We start from the raw sequence: 25,247 nt of genomic DNA, 5'->3' as shown, positions 1-25,247 counted from the left end.
TCAATAAACTCAGCCTGATCCAGTTTTATGTTCTTTTCACTATTATTCCACCTCTTTAAAATCCGTTCCCACACATACTCCCCAGACTTGTCCTTGAATGAAACTCTGCTTAACAAACTCATTAAGCTCTTAAGTGATATAGCATACCTTCTTGTGAACTACACTTTCTATCTCCTCTCTAGGAGCCTGCTTAGCCTGAAGTATGGATATAAGTCTAATTGGTGGGCTCTGAGGGACATCAGTGTTGTCTTTTAGGGAATCCATCTCCTTTAGGGAATGTCACTGCTGGCTTAGCAGAGAATGAAGGATTAATTTCCTCAGTCAAAGGTGGGAAGGACGATATATTTCAGGGTGTGAGTACATCTTCTGCTAAGGGTGGAGAGACTGCTTCCTCAGGTGAGATAAGCCCTTGAAAATCTGAGGGTTTGCAGGGACGGTAGTGGTGCACACCTTTAATCCCAGCACTCGGGAGGCAGAGGCAAGCGGATCTCTGTGAGTTCGAGGCCAGCCTGGGCTACCGAGTTCCAGGAAAGGCGCAAAACCCTGTCTCGAACCCCCCCCCCCCCCCCAAAAAAAAAAAGGAAAGAAAATCTGAGGGTTCAAAGTTCCCAGCCTCACTAGGGTCCTCCCACGTATCCCCTTTCCAAGTTATAGGATCCCATTCTTTACCATTTAATGACCTTACTTTAACTGGGGACACCTTCCAAGGCTGGGCCTCGAATTAAAGGGTCAAAGGTTAGGATGGTTGAGAGCCACTGGTTTAGACTGTTCATGTGCATCTGGAGTCAGTCAGTTTACCACTTAGTTCAATGTCGTCCTTTATCAGACTCTGAGATGTTAGAAGTGTAATTTTGTCATAGAACAGAGCACATTCTTTTCCTTTGTCAATTTATCTAGAGATGTTAGGAGCAACCTACCAGCACCATCATTTTCCTTATTTATAAAATCTCCAAATCCATTGTCTCTCACTATTGGTGAATCAGAATAATCAAAGTTTTTGTCTTCTTAAGTTTATAAAATAGTTCATATTATGGACTTTCAATACATTCTGCACTTCTAGGAGAGATGTCAGTGACTGGAAAGGCTTTAATAGCTGTAGGTGGGGGTTGGGGATTTAACTCAGTGGTAGAGCGCTTGCAAGGCCCTGGGTTCAGTCCTCAGCTCCAGGGGGAAAAATAACTGTAGGCAAATTAGAAAGCCTGTTCAGATACTTAAAACATTCATCTTTATACTTCTATTGTTCGAGAACCATTTCTGGTACCAAAAGCTGTATTAGGTAGGGTTCTCTAGAGGAACAAAACTTAGAGAATCTGTCTGTCTATCTATGAATATAGAAAGGGGATTTATTAGAATGGCATACAGGCTGTGGTCCAGCTAGTCCACCAGTGGCTGTCTATCAACAGAAGGCCCAAGAATCCAGTAGTTCTTCAGTTTACAAGGCTGGATATCCCAACTGGTCTTGAGAATCCTGAAGAAGTAGACTAATGCCAGTGAAGGATTGGACTTGCCAGGGAGGGTGAGAGGGAGAGCAGACAGGCAAAGAGCAAAAGTTTCCTCCTTTCCGTCCTTATATATATATAGGCCATCACTGAAGGGTGGGCCAGACTAACGTGGTTCGACCCACTTGAAATGATTTAATTAAGAAAATCCCTCACTGGTGTACCCACCTGCTTGGGTTTTAGTTAATTCTAGATGTAGTCAAGTTGACAACCAAATAGCCATTAAACTGTGTCTCCAATAATTTGTTTTTTTATACTCAATCTTAGCTAAAAGCTCAAGAAACTGGTTTATTTTCTCGTGCTGTGAGCTGAGCTGGTTACTGATGTGTATGTCTGTTTTGTACCCCTCCTACTGCTTGGAGGGAACTTGCTGGTTCCAGCTCTACGCCACCCTGCTGGAGAGTTAGAGCACATTTTTGCCTCTATTCTTGGGATTCCAACTTCCAGGAATCTGATCCCCTGATGGCAGCTGCAGCTATGTAGGGGGATATGATAGGAAATTGAAATTGTAGAGAAGGATGGAAGACAGTGGGCATCTCTAGTCCTGACTCCCTGAAGGTCCCCTCACCAAAGAAGTCTGCTGCTGGCAGTTTCCTGCATATCTAAGCAGTATGCTTTCCACCTGAGATTTCCGAGGAAAAGAAAAACCGCCCACCAGGGTAGCTGAGAGCATGAGGGGGATTGGTGCCGCTGAAGACCCGCTCGCTCTGCTGGAAGTCAGTTCATTGGCGTCCCTTTCTTCCTGTACACTGGAGTGTTGTCTGAAGGGCTGGCCATGCCGGCGGGTCTGAGCCCCACAGGGTCCAGAGCACAGGAGACCAGCTCAACCTTCGTCTGTCTCACCTCTTCCTCTCCGGGTGAATTGTTTGTCTGCATTTTTTTTAATGCTTTTTTTTTTGTTTTATGTGCATTAGTGTTTTGCCTGTATATATGTCAGTATGAGGGTGTTGGATCCTGCAGTTACAGACAGTTGTGAGTTGCCATGTGGGTGCTGAGAATTGAACCCAGGTCCTCTGGAAGAGCAGTCAGTGCTCTTAACCTCTGAGCCACCTCTCCAGCCCTGTTTTCAGTTTTTTGTTGCATTTGTTTTTCGTGTGTGTGTGTGTGTGTGTGTGTGTGTGTGTGTGTGTGTGTGTCTGTGTCTGTGTGTGTCTGTGTGTGTCTGTGTGTGTGTGTGTTGGGGAAGGGGTGTACATACACTGTGCAGGTAGAGGTGAGAGGACAGCTTGCAGATCTCTCCTGCCATGTGGGTCCCAACGAACAAACAGCAGGCTTGGGAGCAAGTGCCCTTATCCACTGAGCCATCATGCCAGCCCAGCTTTTGCTTTTTGAGCAGGTCTCATGTAGCCTAGTCTGACCTCAAATTTGTGGGAATCCTGGGCTGGGCTCATTTCCTAGGTCCTGCTTTTAGAATTATTCCTGTGAAGAATTTTCCTCAATTTCTATTTTTCTGTCACAGTGTTGGGAAAAGCATTCAGTAGAGTTGTACAAGTTTACATTACTATTCCTGATAGTGCTAGGAGTTCTATATATACTTGGGGTTAGTTCCAATCCCATCCCATTCCCAAAGGGCCTTGCCTATGCTAGGTAAGCACCCTCCCACACCCGCAGCTCCAAGCCTTCGCTCATTTTTCCCATTTGCCTCATTTACATTAACTTGCTGTATTATTCTGTGTGTCCATTTGGGATTTACTTCATCTAGGCCTGGGTGCCTGGGTGCCTGGGCCCACAACTTTAGTCTCAGCACCCTGAAAGCAGAGACTGATCTATTTAGAGACTTAAAAGCCACCTGGGACTACATAGAAATCCTGCCTCAAAAAAGAAAAAGGAAAGAAAGAGAAACTGAGAGTTAACTACATTTTTATCCCCTGGAGGCTCTGTGCTTCTGCTTGTATATCCTAAGATAAGGGTATTCACTTATGCTCATGGTATGTCTGTTTCTAATTCAGGGACTTCCACGTTGATTCTGAACCTTGTGGTGGTGGAAACGATTTGTTATTGTTGGCTTGCTTTAAAAAAATCATTTTTTAGGGGCTAGAGAGATGGCTCAGAGGATAAGGGCACTGACTGCTCTTCCAGAAGTCCTGAGTTCAATTCCCAGCACCCACATGGTGACTCACAACCATCTGTAATGAGATCTGGTGCCCTCTTCTGGCTGGCAGTCATACGTGCTGTATACATAATAAATAAATAAATCTTTAAAAAAAAGTTTATAGAAAAAAACAAAACATTTTTTAAAAAGCGTGTGTGTGTGTGTGTGTGTGTGTGTGTGTGTGTATAGCCGGGCATAGTTGCCCATGTGTTTAATGCCAGCACTCAGGAAGCAGAGGCAGGCAGATCTCTATGAGGGCTGTTAGAGAAACCTTGTCTCGAAAAAAACAAAAAAGAAAAAAAAACCAAAAAACCAAAAAACATGAGTGCATAATGGTTTGTTTTGTTTGCTTGCTTTAAACATTTTAAAACATTTTTGTTGCTTTAAAAGCCGTGTGTGTGCATGCATCATGATGTGTGTGGAGGTCAGGATAGCATCTGTTTTCTCTGCCGTATGGCATGGGTCTTACGGATCAACTCAGGTTGTCCCCCAGCTGCAGGCATCCTTATCTGCTGAGCCATCTCTGTAGAACTCACTATGTGAACTATTCACTATCACTATCTTGCCTTGGCCTCCAAGTTCTGGGATAACAAGTGCTACCATGGCCGGCATTGAGTCAGGAACTCTGTCTCGTCTGTAGTCCATGTTCCACTCTTCCCATGACAGTCCGGAATCAGTTATTTATCTGTAAGTCTCATCAGCACGTGTCATACTGATATTTTCCAAATGTACAGTATAGTTGGAATGTCTCTCAGTTTCTCTTCATCCTAGTTTCCTTTATATTTGATTTGTATTATGTGTTTTTAGATAGAAACTTACAGCATAGTCTGTTTCAACAAAAATATACGGTGTGCCTTGGATCTGACAGGGAAGTCTTGTGACCGGCTGGCCCCTGGCGCCCTCTACTGTGAAGGAAGAGGAGAGCAGTGAGGAGGAGGCTGCAGCAGCTGCTGCTGCTTGTGCTAAAGAGCAGGAACAGGAGCCTGTGCCCCCCGATCTGGGAGAAGTGCACACCCCAGAGCCCCTGGAATCCCTCAAGCGTGAATATCAGGAGGACTCCTCGCCAGAAACCAGCCTGCCCTACAAATGGGTGGTAGAGGCGGCAAACCTCCTCATCCCTGCTGTAGGGTCCAGCCTCTCTGAAGCCCTGGACTTGATAGAGTCGGTATGTTGGTTCCAGCACTTCTCTTGTGAACTTGCCTCTCCACCCCCCCACCCCCCAGCATTTATTGACCGATGAGGTTGCACAGCTCTGAGCAGGCTAGAGACACCAGTGAGGTCATTGCAATCCTTGCCCTACAGCATGGAATGGGGTGAAAAGGATTCTCAGAGGGCAGTGAATTGGCATCATCTGGTTAGGTCTCACTGGAGAAGGGCACTGGAAGCGTGGGGAATTCTGGTTGCCTCTGGAGCAGCACGCGGGTTTGGCTGCCCAGCCCAAGGCCATGCTGTGATTAGGTGTTGGAGGTTGTGTTCCTTATGTGGCTTTTCCTGGGGAGACAAACAAGTAACTGTTTACCCAGATGTGGTATCAAGGGCAGATCAAAGAACGATTCCACACAGCTCTAGCATGCTGAACTAATGAGTTCCTGGAGAAACTTAGAGGATTGTGGGTATCCTGTAATCCCACAAGACTGCCGCATCACTAGAAAGCTGACCCAGCATGAGTGACAGACTCGGGCAGTGTCCCTGGAGCTCCCAGCCCAGTGTGCATGCAGCTCTCCTGGCAGAGTCTCTTACCAGCAGTTATTTACAGCTTTAACACTGCAGGGAGGGGCCTCGTGGCTCTTGTAACTTTCCTCTAGGAGGGAATGTGTCATTTCTGAGAAAATAGCTAAACACTGACCTTGTCTGAGAGCCTGTGGGTGGGGCCTCCCCTCTGATGTGATAGCCAGTTTTAGGCTGTGTCAGCTAGGAGTTAAATCCTGACATGTGACTCAGACTCTTTTATGGTTTCCTCCTGCTGGAGTGGTGAAGATCAGGGAAAGGATCTACCAAACCTACTCTCCATCTCCGCCAGCATCCTTCCCAGGCATTCCTGCAGGATATGCTTTCTAGTTCCAAGATGCTGATGGGCCGCTGATCTCTGAGGTCAGGGTGTGGGTCTGAGGTCAGCCTAGCTGCAAGCCAGTGTCTCCTCTCAGGAATGAGCTGCCTCTGGATCTACACAGGCCACACCTTCAGGATCAAAGTGGAACCTTCTGTTTGCAGAAGGCTTTGGGTAAAGAGAGGATGTGTAGTAATTCTCTGTGTTCTTTGGAGCTTAGTGTGGGTTCCTTGATGTAAAAGCAGGGAAGGGAGCCAGTGGGATGGCTCAGCAGATAGAGGCACTTGCCACCAAGTCTGACCATCTGACTTCAGTCCTCAGCACCCACATAGCAGAAGGAGCGAACTAACTCCTTCAGGTTGTCCTTGACACTCACGTATAAATAAATGCAATGAATTACTGAAAAAGCCAAGTCATGCTTCTTATAGGTTGCTATGGGGATTGTAAAGCTGTTGATGGGCAGGCATCCCGTTCAAACTTTAGTATATGTAGAACACTGAGGAAGTGAAATGTAAGTGGTAAAGCCTGATCCCAGGGATAAGGGACTAAATTTGATACTGGTGTGTTTTCCTGTAACGAATGAAGTCCTGCTGTATTCTAACCTCCCTTTCTGGCAGGACCCTGATGCTTGGTGTGACCTGAGTAAATTTGATCTTCCTGAAGAAGCATCCACCGAGGGCAGCGTCAACAGCAGCCCGGTGCAGCCCCAGACATCACAGCAGCAGCAGCAACAGGCACTCATCTCCCGACAGACCGCCACACCAGGGCCCAGCATGACTGAGTATCGGCTCGATGGTCACACTATTTCAGACCTGAGCCGGGGCAGCCGCGGGGAACTGATCCCCATCTCCCCCAGCACTGAGGTTGGGGGCTCAGGCATTGGCACACCACCCTCAGTACTCAAGCGACAAAAGAAACGGCGTGTGGCCCTGTCGCCTGTCACAGAAAACAGTGCCAGCCTGTCCTTCCTGGACTCCTGTAACAGTCTTACCCCCAAGAGCACACCCGTCAAAACCCTTCCCTTCTCTCCTTCCCAGGTGTGTGGGTCCCTCTGGCTACCTTGGCTTCCACGTATAAACACCTAGTGCCGCAGGGTCTGGCACAGGCCCACACTAAATAATCAGTATTCACTGAGTATCTGCCTGTGCTTGGTGCTAGGGACCCAGTCTAGGTGAGCAGAACCAGACCTGGTCCTGCCCTAAGGAAGCATGCGCTCTGGGTGTACACAGATGGGTGATAAAATGGAAAAGAGCCGTGATGCTGGGAGTGGGGCTGGGTAAGGACAAGTCACTTGTCCTGTTGCTGTGTCCCATCAAAACACTTGATGAAAGCAGCTGAAGAAAGGACAGCTTTATTTTGGCGACGGTTCCAAGGTGTAGTCCATCATAGCAAGGACATCATGCAGCCAGTCACACTGCAGCCAGTCAGGAGGCGGGATGATGTCCTGTTCGGCTCCCTTTTTCCTTGTTATTCAGTCCAAGACCCCAGGCTATGGATTGGCACTGCCCACATTAGGGTAGGTCATCCCCATCTCATTTAACCTAATCTAGAAAAATCCCTTGCCGACACGCCCAGAGGTTTGTTCCCATGGTGATTGTAAACACCATCAAGTTGATAACTAGGAATCCAGGGGGCTCCCAGGGGTAGAGGGATTCCTTGCATTGAGAAAGCTGCAGGGCCTCGCTAGATGGTAGAGGAAAGACAGAAGGACTGAGTCATTCTTGTTGAAAGAAGTCTTTGTTGGTGTCCTACAGGTCAGGACAAGACCTCAACTTATAGAACAGGCGTGGAGAGGGGTGTCTGAGGATCTGTTCCTCTGTCCGTCAAAGGCCTCATCTTGTCACGTGTTCTATCTCTTCTTCCCTGGCAGTTTCTGAACTTCTGGAACAAACAGGATACCCTGGAGCTGGAGCCCTCACTGACATCCACCCCGGTGTGCAGCCAAAAGGTGGTGGTCACCACACCCTTACACAGGGATAAGACGCCCCTGCACCAGAAGTATCCATCGTGAGTTCCTGCTGGCCACCTGCCCACCCTGGACAAAGGGGAGGTGCTCTGATCCTGGGGCGTGGCCACCGCACCGATTTTCCTTGTCTGAAGAGCCTGGTTCTTTACCTTCTTTTTCCTCACTTTTATTTTTTAACTTGATAGTCCTGGATCTCAGAAACAGTGTTCAAATTGCCACCAAAAAAACAAAAAAACAAACAAAAAAAAAAACTAATATTTCCCCTCTTTTGATGAGCATCAAGTATGGATCAGATGTGTTTGGAAGTGCACCTTGGGCTCTGTCTGACTCAGGAGCCTAGAGCAGTGAGTGCAGTTGTGTCTGGCCTCAGCCTGCTGGAGGAAGGGCTTTTACAGTGTGCCCACTTCCTCTTGTGGCACAGTGGAATTCCAGGTAGATGCTCCTCTCTCTGTTGAAGGAGCTAGTTAAGGAATTTTGCACAAGGTAATGAGATGACTTTTCAGAAGCAATTTATTAAAACCCACTGGTTAGAAGTCACTCAATCTGGTAACGATAGTGTTGTGAGTAGTTCTTACATTCAGACGAGAATCCTGGACTTCACATCTGAGCCCTTTAGCAGGGATGCTGAACCATGGTAGACCTGGCCTTTTCCTTCTGCCTAGTCGAATGTGATTAGAGGCCTGTGTTGTCGATCTTACTGCTATGTAATCTTGTATTTGTGTGTATTAGATTTTGTTCTGTGGTGCAGCTAAGTTATTTAGAAGTGAGTCTTTTGCCAGGCGCTGGTGGCGCACGCCTTGAATCCCAGCACTTGGGAGGCAGAGGCAGCCGGATCTCTGAGTTTGAGGCCAGCCTGGGCTACAGAATGAGTTCCAGGACAGGCTCCAAAGCTACACAGAGAAACCCTGTCTTGAAAAAAAAAAGAAAAAAAGAAAAAAAGAAAAAAGTGAGTCTTCTAAGGATTTATTAAGGACAGAACAGGGTGGGCATGGTGGTGCATGCCTTTAATCCCAGTACTCAGGAGGCAGAGGCAGGTAGAACTCTGTGAGTTCAAGGCCAGCCTGGTGTACATTGCAAGTTCCAGGCCTACCAAGGCTACATAGTGAGACCCCATCTCAATAAAAAAAGAAGGGATCGAACTCATCCAATGTGGCTGACGAGACTGAGTGACATTCCCAGGCCTGTATGTCACTCTCTGCAGCTCATGTGACCGCTAGGCTCCACCTGGATGTCCTCTCCCTATTTTGTGGTTAGGAGATAGATAATTAACTGGAATAGCCATAGGCTCCTTTTTTCTCGGATCACTTTCCGCAGTTGCCCAGTGTCACAAATCTCCAGCACCACTGTTCATCTGTTTCCTGTTGGTGAGGGCATATCTGGTTCTTGCTGTTCATTTTGACCAGAGGTGGAAAATTTGCCTTATTTTTAAGTGCGGATTATTATCACAAATTCTTTTGATACTCTTCTCTTCCAAAGATTCTTTGTGATGCTTTCTAAGGCACACCAGGCAAGAATTATTTAGATTAAATTCCAAATCGGTGGGGATTTGTTGCTAGAAGGGGTTTTATTTCATGCATCCTGTGTTTGGGGGTGTGTTATTGTTTGAGCAGGCTCTCATGTGTCCTACACTGGCCTCAGACATAGCGTGTAGCTGAGAGTGACTCTGACTTACTGTCTTCTGCTTCTGCCTCCCAAGTGCTGGTGTCACAGGTATGTGTCACCATGCCCAGAACGTGTTCCCTCGTGTCATAGAGGTTGTGGCTTAGTAGAAGGGAAGTGCCAAAGCTAGAAGGTGGCAGCATGCCTTTGTGTAAAGAGCAGCGTGGCCCCTGAGTTGTGTGCAGATAGGGTGAGAACATGGAGGAACTGCAGATAACGTCCTTTCCGCATTTCTGCCCCACCACGGTGATTTGAGAGGGCTTGTGGAGATGGTGGCCGCTCCGTCTTGTACCTATGCCGCCTGCTTTCTGTAGAGAAGGCACACGGGTTTGTGGCCTTTCCGGGCCTGCCTCGTTCTGGGAAGTCCCCAAACTGTACTTCTATGGGGCAGCACTCTCTAGCATTATCATGGTCTCCTCCCCCCTTTCCTGTCCTTTATCTGAGGATAGCCCTTCCTCTAGGACCCTGACTTAGACTTGTGCGGGAAGGTAAGCAGGTCATTGGACCAGTGAAAGAGTGTGTGGGGGTTGGGGGTCACTGGTCACGACCAGGAAAGCGGGAGTCTGCGCTGTCCTGCTGAGCCTCCTCTGCCTGTGGCAGGTTTGTCACCCCAGATCAGAAGTACTCCATGGACAACACTCCCCACACGCCAACCCCGTTCAAGAACGCCCTGGAGAAGTACGGACCACTGAAGCCCCTGGTATGTGGCGTGGCTGCTGTGAGTCTCTGGGGTGGACTCACCTAAGACCTTTCTCTCTGGTCTCTGTAGTCTAATAAGGTACAATTTCTCCTTGTCCCTCATCTGCATTTCCTGAGTACCTTCAGTGTGTCAGGCAGGCAGACACTGGCTGGTGGCAGAGTTAGTGGTATCTTGGTGAAACAGTGTGTAGGACAGGGGATGTGAACATTAAAACGCATGCCACCTAAATAACTAAAGAGCTTACTGTAACGAAAAGGGCCGAGCCGTGCATAGTGACACACACCTGTGATACCTGTACTTGGCAGCTGGAGGAGGCAGGCAGATCAAAAGTTCAAGGTTATGCTCAGCTGCCTAAAAGTTTGAGGCTAGCCAGAGCAACGTGAGACTATATTTAAAAGTTGGGGGTGGGGAGGTGGAAGCCAGGTGTGGTGGTCCATGCCTATAATCCAGCACTCAGGATGTCGAGGCAAGGAGATGATGAGCCAGTCTGCACTCATGGGGAGCAGGGAAGGAAGGGCTCAGCAAAGGCAAAGGTTATCTTGTTGACTCTAGGGTAAGTGGGGTTTCCAGGGACTGGTACGTGTGGCAGTCACGAGTACTAGTTACTACTGCTGCCCCTCATTAGAGCAGAGATGCTGTCTGTTGAACTGGTCGCCTATCAGGCTTGTTCTTGGCAGGTGTGGTTTGTGTTCAGGGGCTTTTTGTATGGCATTTGAAGTGTCACTGAGGAGTTCACTCTCTCCTAGTCTTTGCTACCCGAGGTTAGAGAGGTCGCTTGGAGCTTCTGAGCCTGAGCCATGGAAACACACCCTAATGTCCCAGTTAGTGTAGAACAAGGACAGAAGGAGCCTGGGCGTTTAGTGTATGTGGGTTCTTGGTTTGGAGATAGCTTTTGTCTGTGATGTTCAGTGTCTTGGGTTTCTGTTGCTGTGGTAAAACACTGACCAAAGCAGCTTAAGGGAGATAGGGTTTATTTCGGCTTACACTTGGAAGTCCATCACGGAGGGGAGTCTGGGCAGGAACCTGGAGGCAGGAACTGATGCAGAGACCATGGGGGATGCTCTGTACTTGTCTTGCTCCTCATGGCCTGCTCAGTTGCTTTCTTACATACTCCAGGACTACCTTCCCAAGCGGGGCACAGCCCACAGTGGGCCCTCCCACATCAATTATTAATCAAGACAATTCCCTCACAGATTTGCCTACACCCCATTCTGTTTGGAAACATTTTCTCAGTTCAGGTTTCCTCCTCTCAGATGACTCTAGTTTGTGTCAAGTTAATGGGAAACTAACCAACACACTATCAAGTCTATCCTTGAACTTGCCCAGACTGATTCCTCCTGCCTTGGCACCACAGTGCTGTGGTTATAGACAGGTGCTGTCTGAAATTCCTGGGTTCAAGTGATGCTTCTGCCTTGACCCATGAGTAGCTGGGACTTTGGGGAAGGCCAGGCTCAAGCATCTGGATTATAATAACTGCTGTGGCCTGAGTCAGGCAGGCTCTGGTATGAGCCCAAGTTTTTACTCCATAGACATGAAAACAGGACTATGTGGGATGTAAGGCTGCGCCTCCAGATGTGTAGGCCTTCGGGGTCAGGGTCTTCATTTGTCTAAGGCAGGACCACTAATGGTTATGAACAATGCTTGTGAAGTCAGTGTCCTGGTCTAGGCTCCCTTTGCTTGCCTAGCTAGTACTGTCTACCTCTCTCAGACCTACACGGCCTGAGTGGGCCTCGTGAGGATCACCCTTACCTCCATCCACAGCCCCAGACCCCTCACCTGGAAGAAGACTTGAAGGAAGTGCTACGTTCGGAGGCTGGCATTGAGCTCATCATTGAGGACGATGTGAGGCCTGAGAAGCAGAAAAGAAAGCCTGGGGTGAGTGGCCTGAGGACCCTTACTCTGCCTGGACAGTTGGCATATGAAGTCAGCCCTGAGGTCAGGGAGGACCCGGGAAGTAAGTGCCTTACGTGAATGCACCTTTCAGAGGGTCCTGGCTTCTTACCTGTGGCCTCCTGTGCTATGAATGATGCTCTCACTCATCCAGCATTGTGAATAGACCCTTCTGAAGTGGGCTTGGGCTGGGGGTGGTGGTGGGCGCAGTAGTGGTCGGGTGAGACTTACAGAGCTCAGTGGATCTGGAGACAGGCATGCCCACACACCTCGTGGCCGTCTGAGTTCATGTGGGAGGAAGGGAGTGGAGGGGACAGATTCCAAGTGTTCCTTTCCGATGGTAGTGAGCTAGGAAGAGGGTGGGTACCTTGGTCATGAAAGCAGTGTGTGGGGTTTCCGTCAGGTGAGGTGGGATTCACAGAGCCCCCTGGTGAGATACCAGACTCAGGGTCTGCTTCCTTCCCATTGCACTGTCCAGCTCCTCTAGCCACGGGTGGCACTTCAGATCTTGCTTTTGGGCTTTTTCCTAGACTGCTCTCCCTAGGGAGAGATGACAGGCAAAGCCAGGCAGTGAGGCTGGGAAGGACCCACAGTGTCTGGCAGGGTAAGGACTGCCTGGGTCAGAGTCCAATGTAGCCAAGGTCTCCTGGTCTTCCCATATCACAAGAGCAAGACCTGCTAGCTATGCCTTGAAGATTCCACTCTTGAAAGTCCTGATTCAGTGACCGTGGTCATTGAGGCGTTGGCCATGGCAAACCTGATTGCTCATGCTAACCATCCTTTTCTTTCCCAACCCTCAGCTGCGACGAAGCCCTATCAAGAAAGTCCGAAAGTCTCTGGCTCTTGACATTGTGGATGAAGATGGGAAGCTGATGTCTACACTGCCCAAAGCTCTGTCCTTGGTAAGGGGCTGACATGACTTACCTGCCCTACAGGGCTTCAGGAACCTTCCTCTGCAGCTGTCTAGTTATGGAGAGGACCCTTTAGATGGGGTGGGTTTCTGGTTCTCTGGTTGGGCCTGGTGTTAGAAGATTGGCAGGAGATGGCAGATCTGGGCACCCAGGCTGAATTTCACTAAGAGTTCCGATGTGTCTTTCCTAGGCTTTATTTGACAGGAGTTATATTGCTAGAACACTGTGGGCCCCCAGTACCACCCTTCCCACCAAGTGTCAACCACATGTGCCCCAAGCACAGCCGAGGGGTTGAGGCACATCAGCCCTGAGCAGCTACTGTCTGGCCTACAGGCCAGCCTTGCTCTTCTGGGCATAGAAGTCACCCCTCTGAGAGCCCAGGTGCTGTGCTACTGGTCCCTTGGAGTTGATGGGATGTGGCCTGGCTTGACCTGGTGTATAAACTGATAGCATGGCAGTTCCATTGTATGGTAATGGGAAGGGTTTTTTTTATTGTAGATGGGTAGAGAGAGAATAGCCAGAGACATTTGGAAGAGTCCAGAGCAGAGAAAGTATAGGCTGAACATAGACAGTAGACTAGACATGATGACCAGGGCTGTCTGCGAGAGAGGGGAGGGTAGAAGGGGATAGAGAATAGAGAAAACAGTGAGAATAAGAGGGTTAGAAGGAGAATGTGTAGCTGCCAGGAGGGAACTGGGATTTGGGGCAAGGGAGGAGATGAGAAGGGCTAAGATGCCAGCTAGCATGGGCTGCGAATGAGTAACAGGTACTTGTGATGCTGAGGGAGCCTGGAGCCTGGCATAAATAAGCTTTGATAGACTGATAAGCACCACAGGTGGCCACAGGTCCCTTCTGCCAGAGGAAAGGGAAATGGCTCCTTTTGGTAGAGGGGAACCGGCTTCACAAGCTCCTGAGCAATACTGGCTTTTATCTAACTGCCAGGAATCCTCTTATAGTCTAGGTTGAGCCCATTTCTCTGTGTTTGGACTGCCTTTTGGAGTTACCTTTGGACCTGGCACCAGTAGAGGCAGTGAGGAGGGCCGGGAGCATGATGAAGGGTGTGATTGCTAGACAGATCTTACAGGTAGTGCTGTTGTCCTTCTAGAAAAGCCGTTTCCAGAGAGCACTGCCAGGTGAGGGGCTTGCTCCCTTCAGTCAGACCTTCGGTCGCCTCTCTTTGAGGCACATATTTGTCTTGTTTTAAGCAGTGCTGGGGGTTGAGGTCAGGGCCTCACCCACTCGGGGTGAGTTGAGGACTGTGGAGTGAGCTCTGCTGTGGAGTGAGCTCTGCTGTGGAGTGAGCTCTGCTGTGGAGATGAGCACTGTGGAGTGAGCTCTGCTGTGGAGATGAGCACTGTGGAGTGAGCTCTGCTGTGGAGTGAGCTCTGCTGTGGAGATGAGCACTGTGGAGTGAGCTCTGCTGTGGAGATGAGCACTGTGGAGTGAGCTCTGCTGTGGAGGAGATGAGCACTGTGGAGTGAGCTCTGCTGTGGAGGAGATGAGCCCTGCTGTGGAGATGGGTGTGGGAAATAATTAGCCTGTGGTCTTGGCTTCCTAGGCCCTGGGCCCCAAGGGGAACATTGAGACGGCAAGCCGGTGAGCAGAGCAGGGTGCTTATGGGTCCAGGGCACATTCATTCCACTTGATGCTTTTGAGTGTGTCTGCACCAGGAAGCCTGGAGCACCATGTGGGGCCTCACGTGACAGGAGCTGGCATTGCTGGGCTCTAAAGTGATCGGTTCACAGATACTCCTTTAATCTTTTAAGATTAAAGGGATCGTGTGTGAACTCCATATCTGAAGGGGAACTGAGGCTTAGAGAGAACACCCTGCTCTAGCTCTCAGCAGCGCGGCGGGTGGGTACGGGTGGCTGCCAGGATACCAGGTTGTGTTTCCCTTTTGTTTTGTTTTCTCCTGGCAAAGATCTTGTGGCAAAGTGGTGACTAACTGGGTTTTGATTTCAGCCAACAAGTGTCCCGTCCAGTTCCTCTAGCTTCACTCTGCCAGGTATCAAAGAGGACAACAGCCTGCTCAACCAGGGCTTCCTGCAGGCCAAACCTGAGAAGGTGGTGGCCACCCAGAAGGCCCGGAGCCACATTCCAGCCCCTGCCCCTGTGAGTGCTTCCTGTGGCTGTTTGCCTGATTAACTTAACTTTTGTGATCTTGGCCCAAATGCTACTTCCTATGGGAAGTCGTTCCTGATCTCCCCTGCCTAGATTTCCCCAGCCCCATTTCCTTCCTGAGGCCTGGACTTAACCTGTCACAGGGTCATTACCTGTGTTTGGTTTGCTTAGTGCTCTGTTATTGACAGCAGCTGGCCTGGGCCCTTGCATCCCAGCCTCCTCATCTGTCCAGCTGTGGCTTCTCATGAGGCCAATGGGTGCTGTGCATTTCCCCTGCCTCAGCCTCCTGCTTCACTGTTGAGCCCACAGGTGGGGCATGACTTCCCTGAGACCACCAAAGAAAATGGAGGGAGCAAAGGCTGGCTTCCACATCCAGAGGGAGGGTCCTAGAAATGTCCCCACCCTTACTAGCCAGGACCACCAGGGTTTCTTACTGAGCTTACCCTCTCACCTCCTACCAGATGACCAGCGCCTGGAAGATGGTGGCCTGTGGAGGCACCAAAGACCAGCTCTTCATGCAAGAGAAAGCCCGGCAGCTCCTGGGCCGCTTAAAGCCCAGCCGATCATCTCGGACCCTCATTCTGTCCTGAAGGGGCTGAGAGGGCACAAGCCTGTTTTCATGTTTACAGGGGCTAGGGTCGGGGTGAGGTATGCATTGAAATCACATTCAGGTGGTCAGCTTCAGGAAGTCGTCTGCTGTCAGCCCCTCAGACTACTCAGTGGCAGCAGAAGGAACACACTATATCCTGTCCCCAGGTCTAGCTTCGTGAAGTTCCTGGTGCTAACAGAACAAAGTCCCACTCCTAGGCCTGTCTGTCCTGTCCCCGATGCCACAAGGAGCCCTGTTAGCTTCTCCCAAGCTCTCAGCAGGCCTGGCCTCATCTCACCCCTGCTTAGGATAGAGGGTGTGGCTAGGAGTGTTCCTTTTCTCATCCCCCGTTGGTACATTCTCTCCACAATAAAATGCCGTTCTCCCTATGCAGCGTGACTCTGCCTTCTAGGCCTTGCTCGAAGTGCCTCAGTGGCTTCAGTTGATAAAGGCATGTGGACCTTTGTCCTCAGAGTTACCAGCTTTGCCCAGTGGGTGTCTCCGCAAAGCTCCCAAGAACTCATGGTGTGGGTGGATGGAAACTGGTTTGGAGAGGTTGTTGGAATGGTGCATTCAGCTTTAATGTCTTAATGCCTCACGACTGTACGGTACTTGGCTGGGGCCATGGGTGGCTCTGGGCCTCCAAGGAGATGCTGCTGCTTTAAGCTGAGCCAGCCGTTAGGTGAGACCATTACTAAAGAGAGGGCTGGCAGAACCTCCCAACTCTGGCCAGTGTTCAGAAGGCTGCTTAGCCCTAGGGCCATATATCTGAGGTTGTGGCCTTAATTGCTCAGGCTGTTGCCTCCTTGGTTAGGTTCAGTGGGTAGAGCATGGCCCGTAACTGGTGATCAGTCATGAGCTTGAAGAGGGAGATGCTAAGCCTAATGTCTAGATCAGGAAGTGTTGAGTAGCTTGCATGAGTGTCCTTGGGTTGGAGGTTGGAGGTTTGATGAACCCGTGGGAGGTTAAGAGTCACACCCTCTCCAGCAGGGCAAGAAATAACATCTGAAGACATGACCGAGCCAGCACACCACAGTTCAGACACTTCCCTGCTCTTATGCAAGGGATCTTGGGGACAGGCCCTGCTTTTCCCACTCTACCTCCTAGTCTATGCCTGAGCCCCATGCTCAGGTAGGTTCTCACTGAGCTGCACCTGCCTCACCCCTGGGCTTGTTTTAACAGTTACTGCCCCTCTATGTGATTCTTATCACCCCTCCATTTGAACCTGGAAGCCTGGGTTTGCACTGCCAAGGGATTACTGCTTGTAAGTGTGTATATACTGGGACTTCCAGGGCACGTGGAGGACAGAGAGAGACGAAGACCCGGGAGGAACAAGGAGGGTTTTGACCAGAGAGTACATGTGGACGAGATGGAAGATGAGGAAGAGTCAGATGGGGAAGTACTAGCTGGGTAAGAACAAGATGAAAAGGACCTAGATGAGACAGAATTAAGGCGAGAGAATTAAGATAGAACATAGAGGGAACAATTAAGATAGAACTTAGAGGGAACAGTAGATAAATATAGAAAGACAAAAAAGGAGCTAGGCACGAGAACAGAACTGAAGCTGTGTATAAAGGATGTTATGCCAGAGGAATTAAAGCAAGTGGACTACAGAGCTCGGTGTGCTGAGATTCTATTTCCCGAAAATAGTCCTCGCCGTTAGTTCTCTCTCCTGAGCCCCTGGGATGTATAATATTAAGCCTGGCCCCTCTAATATTATACAAGAGTGGAGTGTGCCCAAGAAAAAAGCTTTCCTCCCAAACTGGATGTGGCATGACCCCTGTGACCCCGGCAGAAACAGGAAGTTCACTTCACAGTTCAAGGCCAACTGGACTATATGGTTACTTCTAGGCCAGCTACACAATAAGACCATGTCTTCAGAAGTAAAGATTTCTTCCTTAAAAACTTACATTTAACAAAACCCTAATTATGACTTCTGGCTGCTGTTATATATTTTTAAATATTTAAGCCAGGTAGCACATTCACATGTATGCGCAGGCGAAGAAACTGAGATGTCATCCTGCTCCTTGGTTACCTCCTTGTCTTCCATTCAGGCAGCCGTTATTCGAGTCTAGGGAGGAAGCTCTTTTATCAGGTGATAGCCACTTAGACCTCTGGGGACAGATTCCCATTGTATCTTGTGTGTGCCATGTAAACACAGGCACGCATATCATGTTTCCTCTCTGGCCCTGTAAAACTGGCATTCTATAATGTAGACTTTTCTAGGCTTTTTATCAGTTAAACTCAGGGTTTGGCAATCTACATCCCACTGGCCAAATCTAGCCTGCCTCTTGTTTGTGTAGACAGTTTTATTGGAACATGGGGTCACTGACTTAGGTGTTATCTCTGCCTGTTTAAGAACCAAGTAGCTGCCAGAGAGACTGCAGGGTGAGCTGAACCTAACTATAAACTTTTCCGAACACGCTGTGACCCGCTTCCAACCTCTGTACAGTTTCTAAGCTGGCTCATCACAGTGCCTTCTCTCATTGGTAAAGCCGCGACATCACTCCCCCAGGTAGGCCCTCCTTATGAGTAAGTCAGTGCTGCTATAAATCACACCTCGCTGAATAACTGCTCGACCTCATTTGCCACATGTGGCTGTCTGTACAGGGTGAAGTCTTGGGTGTAGAATTACTTGATTAAAGCCTGTGTGTGATGATCATTTTCATCGCCACTGTCAAAGTGTTCCCCATGGGAGTTCCCACCTATGTTATAAACCCCACCTCCCTCACCTCAGACCTCCTAAGCTGTTTGAAACAATCAAGAGCAGGACCGGTTACTTTGCAGGCTTTTATTCTGAGATTCGTGTCTATCCACGCATTTGAGAGCCCTCTTCTCGCTGCTAGAGGTTTGCCCTCCTGGTCCGGGTCTGAGGATCTTCTGGGGGTTGGTCTCCTCTCTGTGACTCTTGAGTGTCACTTTCACAAACAAGTTTTTGGGGAACAAAACTCTTAAGGACGAACATTGGGTGACCGTTGGCGCCGTCAACATTCCATATGTCCGGGTTGGAAAGCCAAGGGACCTGTAGCGGGTCCTCGTTCTGCGGCTGTGGGAGACTCACGTGCAGAGGGCTCAGAGTGTCCTCTTCCTCCATGGAGCTTCTGTTGACACAGGTAGCTTCGTGTTCAGCCAGCTTCCTGATGGGGACCACGTGGCAGGCGTTGTATTTACAACTAGCCATCTTTTTGGCTTTCTTGGGATTCTTCTTCCTGCATGATGCCAGGTGGTACTGGAGTCGGCTGAGTGGAATTCGGTGGTGAGGGTTATAAGGACAGATTTCTATGGATTCTGGCTCCATGGGGACTTGACTGGAAGCCAGGTGTCCTGCTGCCAAAGGCTAGATGACACACCTCTCAAGGAAAAGCCGTTTTGTAGGAAAGATGGTGCTGTCTTCTGCGAGGCTTTGGCTCTTGGGACTCTAGAGTGAAAGTCTTACTCTTCAAGTTCCGTCAGCAACAGCTACGCAGAGAAAACCAGCAGAGAGCCACAAGAGAAGTTAACTCAAGCAGATACAAGAGCCCAAAACAGTAGCTTCCAGGGAGGTGAAGTTAGCAGGTTACAACCCTTCGACTCGAAGGGCTGAGACCCTGTGTTGTCAAGGGACAGAATGGGTGGTCACAGTGGGCAGCTTATGACATCAGCAAGAGACTGGTCATTGCTTGGGGGAGTGGCTTTAGGGAAAGCGGCTATTCAAATTTGTTTATGACATCAGCATTGCCATGTGCATCTTCTGACTCTTAGTATAATTAAAGCCAGGATACATTGGTTTAAATCAGCTAACTTTGTGCTGTCTTTCAAAAATGTTTGTTACATGTATTTATTTGTTTAGAGTGGCGTGTGGTGACACTGTTGTGGAGGTCAGAGAAGAACTTGCAGGAAGGATTTGGTTTTCTTCCTCCACCGGGGTTCTGGGATCAAATTCAGGCTGTCCGACTTAGCAGCAAGCATCTTGACCCAATGAGCCCCTTTGCCAGTCCTTCCTGCCTCCTTTTCTTCCTTTGTCCCGCCACTCTCTTCCTCCCCGCTCCCGAGATCAGGTTTCATGTAGCTCAGGTTGGCCTGGATCTTGATATGTAGCTGAGGATGGCCTCCACCTTGTGTGCTGGGATTATAGATGGGTGCTACTGTATCCAGTTTACGTGGTGCTGGGGACCAGACCCAGGGCCTCATGCATTTGTGGCAAGCAGTCTGTGAACTGAGCTGCATCCTCAGTCTTGATTTTCTGCTCTTCTTTGGTTCATTTTTTCTTTTTCTTCCCCAAATTTGAAATCCTTTTTGCCTCAGCCTCCCAAGTGCTACAATTTCCGGTGTGTGCAGCACACCTGGCGTCATCCCTTATTTTAAGTATACAGTGTTGAAGAAATATTTCCACCTTCCTCAATTTGTACACTTTCTCATTGTTTAATTACAAGTTGAAGTATCCATGAATGATTTACTGATTTTTGTTTGTTTGTTTGTTTGTTTTTCAAGACAGGGTTTCTCTGTGTAGTTTTGGTGCCTGTCCTGGAACTTGCTCTGTAGACCGGGCTGGCCTTGAACTCACAGAGATCTGCCTGGCTCTACCTCCCGAGTGCTGGGATTAAAGGTGTGCGTCATAACCGCCTGGCCCAATTTACTGATTTTTTTTAAAAAAAAAAAAATAAGATTTTTATTTTGTGTGTGTTTTTCCTGCCTGTGTGTAAGTGCAACTGCATGTGTGCCTGGTGCTGGTGGAGACATGAAGGTGTTAGAGGTGAGCTCCTGATGTGGGTGCTGGGACTGAACCCAGGTTCTTTGGAAGAGCAGCAAGTGCTCTTAACTGGAGTTATAGACAGTTGCAGGTCACCATGTCGGGGCCTGGGTCATCTGCAAGAGCACCAAGTGCTCTTAGAACCACTGAAACATCTCTCTAATCCTTGATTTATCCAACTTTGAAGTTAATATTTTACCTTTACTGGAGCAGGTAACGTTTTTCTTTGGCCTTTCTCTCCCTCCCTCCCTCCCTCCCTCCCTCCCTCCCTCCCTCCCTCCCTCCCTCCCTCCCTCCCTCCCTCCCTCCCTCCCTCCCTCTCTCCCTCTCTCCCTCCTTCCCTCCTTTTCTTCCTTTTAGTGCTGGAGACTGAAACCAAGGTTTTAACACTTGCTAGGCAAGCCCTACCCCTGAGGAAAATCCTCAGCCTCTTCTCCGTATTTGAAACCTGGTTTTATTATTATCATTTTTTTTATGAAGCAGAGTTAGGGTTTTATAAAGATGTTTTGGAGGGCTAGAGAGAGTAGTCAGTGGTTAAGAGCACTTGCTGTTCTTATAGCCCACCCGGAGGATGCTGGTTCAGGTCCCAGCATACCCTTGAAAGCTAGCAAGCATCTGTAATTCCAATTCTGGGGGATCTGATGCCCTCTTCTGGCCTCGTCGGACTCCTGCATACATGTGTGCTTCTCAAAGAGTCAGAGAAACGGACACCACGGACTGGAATATGCTTCCGAAGGGAGAGTTGCCTAACCCTGATTCCGCCGCCGCTTCCTTGGGCTTTGCCGCTGTTTGCCATTCCCGTCTTTGAGCTTTTGGTCCCTTCTCCTCCAGGCCTCTCCTGCTTCTCAAATCTGTGCCTCTCTGATATTCTGGCTCACCTTGCGGTTTATACCCGCCTGGGGAATCACTGTCCCGGTTCAAGTTCATCTTCCTGACCTCCTTTTGACAGACGGTTCTCTCTGTTTGCCCAACAACACCCTTGTTTCACCTTCCCCACCCCCCCTTAAAATGAGTGTCTGTGTGAGTGTGTGCCGAATGCGTGTGGGAAGAAGGTGTTAGAGGTGAGCTCCTGATGTGGGTGCTGGGACTGAACCCAGGTTCTTTGGAAGAGCAGCAAGTGCTCTTAACTGCTGAACCAATTCTCTAGCCCCACCTTTATTATTTTTTAAGAAAGACTCATTTGATTTTTCCTATGTGTGTGTGTGTTTTGCTTTGCTTGCATTATGTAAGTGCACCAAGTATGTACCTGGCTCTCTCAGAGGTCAGAGAGGGCGCTGGATCTCTCAGGACTGCCCGGAGTTACAGACAGTCGTGATCCTCCATGTGGGTTCTGGGAATTGAACCTGGGTCCTCTCTAAGAGCAACAAATGCTCTGAACGACTGAGCTAACTTTCCAGCAACTTCCTCCCCCTTATTCTTGAATAGTGTTTTCACTGACTGTAGCGTGTTCCTCTTCACTTGAGCTGAGTCCAGTTGTTTTTATCATGCTACTCACGGAGCTGAGAGTCCAGATCAGATACTCATGCCTCCGTGCGTGTGTGTGTGTGTGTGTGTGTGTGTGTGTGTGTGTGTGTGTGTGTACGTGTACGTACGTGTGTACGTGTACTCATGTACGTGCATGCACAAACGTGGAGGCTAGATGATTATCTCAGGTATCATCTTTAGAAACATTGCCCAACAACACCCTTGTTTCACCTCCCCCCCCCTTAAAATGACCCTTTGAAAAAGGGTCTTTCGCTGCCCCGGATCTCACCAGTTAGGCTAGAGTGGCTGGTCAGCAGGTCTCCACCTCCCAGCTCTGGGATTATACGCAGGCACCACCATGTCCTGTGGCATTTTCACGTGGGTTCTGGGGACTGAGCCCTCGTGCTTGTGAGAGCAGAACTTTACTGATGAGCTGTCTCCAAGCCCTTTCTTAACTTCTTTGGAAGGTAACCTAATTCCTTTTCTATGTCTGTCTTTCAAAACTTTCATTGTTGGTTTTCCAGTCTAATATTTATTGAAATGAGTTATTTCTCTTTCTTTTATTTATTTTTGTATATGTGCTACTGAGACTTGAACCCATGTCCATGCATGGGCTAGGCAAACACTCTGCCGTGGATTTATGTCCTCAATTTTTTTTTTTTTACTGTTGAATATGAGACACAGTTTTACTAAATTATCTAGCTGGCCTTGAACTCACTCTGTATCCTAGGCTGGCCTTCAACTTGCTCCAGTGTAACTAGGGTTAGCAGGCCTGGCTTGGTGAGGATTTCTCCCTTTTATTCTTTCTCTATTGTTGGAATACATGAATGGTCCATGACTGAAGCCGTGCGAGGAGATTTCTGAGGCCTTGTGAGAAAACTCCAGGTAAACAAGAGTCTTGTAACCTCTGTCCCTCCATAACATGGGCTGTTCTTGGAATGTGCTTTCGTGCCCTGCCGGGTGTAAAACGCAGGTGGGTTACTTTAGATTACCCATCATTTTACCCATTCCTCAGAACGATGTTTCCAAGAATGAGTTGACTATACACAGCTTGAACTAATGTGACCTTGCCCTTGTGACTGTATACAGCCTGAATTCATGTGACCTTTGCTCATATGACCTTGCTTAACTCTCAAGAATACTCTCAGAGTATAAATTGTCTGATTCTCTGAATAAAGTTGGCTATTGCATGAAACTTTGGTCTGCCTCATTTTTAAGCTTTGCTCCCCCAGGTTCACGATGCCAACTAGAGCGGTAACACTTTATTTATTTATTTATTTATTTATTTATTTATTTATTTATTTATTCGGCCCCTTGAATCTGTGTGTGACTGTCTCGTGTTGGTTTCAGAAAACATCCTGCCACTCCTCCAATGCTGCTTCTGCCTCCTTCTCTCTCCTTCCCGAGGACCCTGGTGACTACCCTAATTGTCATCATAGAATCTTCATCCAGTAACAAGATCACGAAGGGGAAACCCACAGAGACAGCTGCCCCGAGCTCATGGGAGCTCATGGACTCTAGACCAACAGCTAGGGAGCCTGCCTGGGACTGACCTAGGCCCTCTTCATGGGTGACAGTTGTGTAGCTTGGTCTGTTTGTGGGGCCCCTAGTAATGGGACAGGTGCATGAGCTGGCTTTTTGGAGCCTAGTCCCTATGGTGGGATGCCTTGCTCAGCCTTGATGCAGGGGGGGAAGGAGTTGAGTCCTGTCTCAACTTGATAGGCCATGCTTTTGTTGACTCCCATGGGAGGGCTGCCCCCTTTCTGAGGAGTGGATGGAGGGGAGGGTAGAAAAGAGGTGGAGGAGGGAACAGGAGGAGAGGAGGGAGGGGAAACTGGTTGGTATGCAAAATAAATTTAAAAAACTTAATAATTTAAAAAAATCAGATGTTTGAATACTTGGTTCTCAGTTGGTTCTCAGTTGGTGGCAGTGTTTGGGTAGGTTTAGAAGGTGTGGCCGTGCTTCTGGTCATGGCGGTTTTGTTTTTTTTAATGTATTTTTTACGTATACAATGCTCCATCTGCATATATGCCTGCATGTCAGAAGAAGACATCAGATCCCATTATAGATGATTGTAAACCACCGTGTGGGTGCTGGGAATTGAACTCAGGATCCCTGGAAGAGCAGCCAGTGCTCTTAACTGCCGAGCCATCTCTCCAGCCTTGGTTATGGTGTTTTATCACTGCAACACAAAAGTAAGTTAATGCACATCTGTCTCCTCCACCCCAGCACTTATATTGTAGGAGCCAACACCCAGCTCTTTCTTTCTGTGGGTGCTGGTGCCCGAACTCAGGTCCCCAGGCTTGTGCAGCAAATACTTTACCCACTGAGCTGTCTCCCCAGCCCTACCCATTGCTTCATAATTTGGATGTTTAGAGTTTATGCTTCTAGGGTTCTGGTTGTTTTTCAGATCTGCCACACTGCCTTGAATAGTTTCTTGCTCTATGCAGACAGATATGTTGAGGTTTGCCATTTCAGTTTTTAAAGCTTGATAAGCTGAGTTGATTGAAAACTGTGTTTGAAGCCTGCATGGACCTGTTTTTGCAACTTCATTTTGGTTCGAGGGAGAGAGGGTCCTATTATGTAGCTCAGGCTAGCCTTGAACTGGCAATTCTCTTGCCTCAGCCTCCTAAGCACTGGGATTATAGATGTGTGCTACCACTCCGAGCTAACTAGCTTTATTTGGGAGCTTAGCGTTCATTGTTCTAAAGTGAGATAGATGTGTTCCTCTGAAGAAGCTTGCTGTGTAGAGTAGAGCCAGGGACCACCTGCACCCAAGTCACAGCCTCCTTAGCTGAGTACCCTTTTGTGCCTTGTAGGTACTGGCGTAGGGAGGGGCTGGCCTACAAACATGGTCTCGGCCATCCCTTCCTTTGTCTTGTTGCTCTGCTGCTACCCTGGGAAGCCTTTCAAAGTCTCCTTGGATGGAAAGAAGGGTTCAGATGCACCCCTACATCCATGAAGCTGGAGCTCTTGGTACCCCAGATGAACATGGGAAACATTCCTCACACTGGGGGATCCTTGTTACTGTTCCTCTTGCCTCACACAGGACTGAACCAAAATCCAAATATACATAATTGTAAGTGGGTTTTTTGTGTATTGAGTTGTTTGGTTTTTTTTTTGAGGCAGTGCTTCAGGTATCTCAGACTGCACAATGTAACTAAGAATGGTCTTGAAGTTCTAATTCTCCTGCCTTCTGTTCCCAAGTGCTGGGAGGAGGAGGATGATGATGATGATGATGATGATGATGATGATGATGATGTTATTGTGTGTGTGACCATGCCCAACTTATGCAGTACTGGGGATGGAGCCCAGGGTCTCATGCATGCTAGGCAAGTGCTCGACCACTAAGCTACTTCCTACTCCCTGTAAGGGGTTTTGATCCTCTGACATTCTGCTCACCTCTCAGCTTTTAGGCTGGCACCTAAAAAGGAGCCTTGAGGCTGGAGACACGGCTCAGTGGTTAAGACACTTACTACTCCTGCAGAGAATGCAAGTTTGGTTCCCAGTACTCATACCAGACAACTCACAACTGCCTGTAATTCCAGTTTCAGGAGATCCGATGCCTTCCTCTGGCCTC

The 25,247-nt window shown here is 48.7% G+C and overlaps 2 protein-coding genes across 2 annotated transcripts in view; one reads left to right on the top strand and one right to left on the bottom strand.

Annotated features, from left to right (window-relative positions):
* Window positions 1-15,865, top strand: part of Mybl2 (MYB proto-oncogene like 2) — a 33,274-nt gene extending 17,409 nt beyond the window's left edge. The window contains exons 7-14 of the mRNA XM_076571208.1: window positions 4,460-4,756; window positions 6,256-6,675; window positions 7,509-7,645; window positions 9,864-9,963; window positions 11,725-11,838; window positions 12,654-12,755; window positions 14,727-14,876; window positions 15,347-15,865. Coding sequence (XP_076427323.1) covers window positions 4,460-4,756; window positions 6,256-6,675; window positions 7,509-7,645; window positions 9,864-9,963; window positions 11,725-11,838; window positions 12,654-12,755; window positions 14,727-14,876; window positions 15,347-15,475 — 1,449 coding nt within the window. The 3' untranslated portion in view covers window positions 15,476-15,865. The remainder of the gene's footprint in view (window positions 1-4,459; window positions 4,757-6,255; window positions 6,676-7,508; window positions 7,646-9,863; window positions 9,964-11,724; window positions 11,839-12,653; window positions 12,756-14,726; window positions 14,877-15,346) is intronic.
* Window positions 15,866-18,250: 2,385 nt separating this feature from the next.
* On the bottom strand, window positions 18,251-19,085 carry Gtsf1l (gametocyte specific factor 1 like). Its single transcript, XM_042270428.2, has one exon. The coding sequence runs from the start codon at window positions 18,770-18,772 to the stop codon at window positions 18,317-18,319; it is 456 nt and encodes a 151-aa protein (XP_042126362.1). The 5' UTR covers window positions 18,773-19,085; the 3' UTR covers window positions 18,251-18,316.
* Between the last annotated feature and the right edge of the window lie 6,162 nt (window positions 19,086-25,247).

Source organism: Peromyscus maniculatus, chromosome 4, assembly GCF_049852395.1.
Source record: "Peromyscus maniculatus bairdii isolate BWxNUB_F1_BW_parent chromosome 4, HU_Pman_BW_mat_3.1, whole genome shotgun sequence".
NCBI lineage: Eukaryota > Metazoa > Chordata > Mammalia > Rodentia > Cricetidae > Peromyscus > Peromyscus maniculatus.
This window is presented reverse-complemented; position numbering and strand designations above follow the sequence as displayed.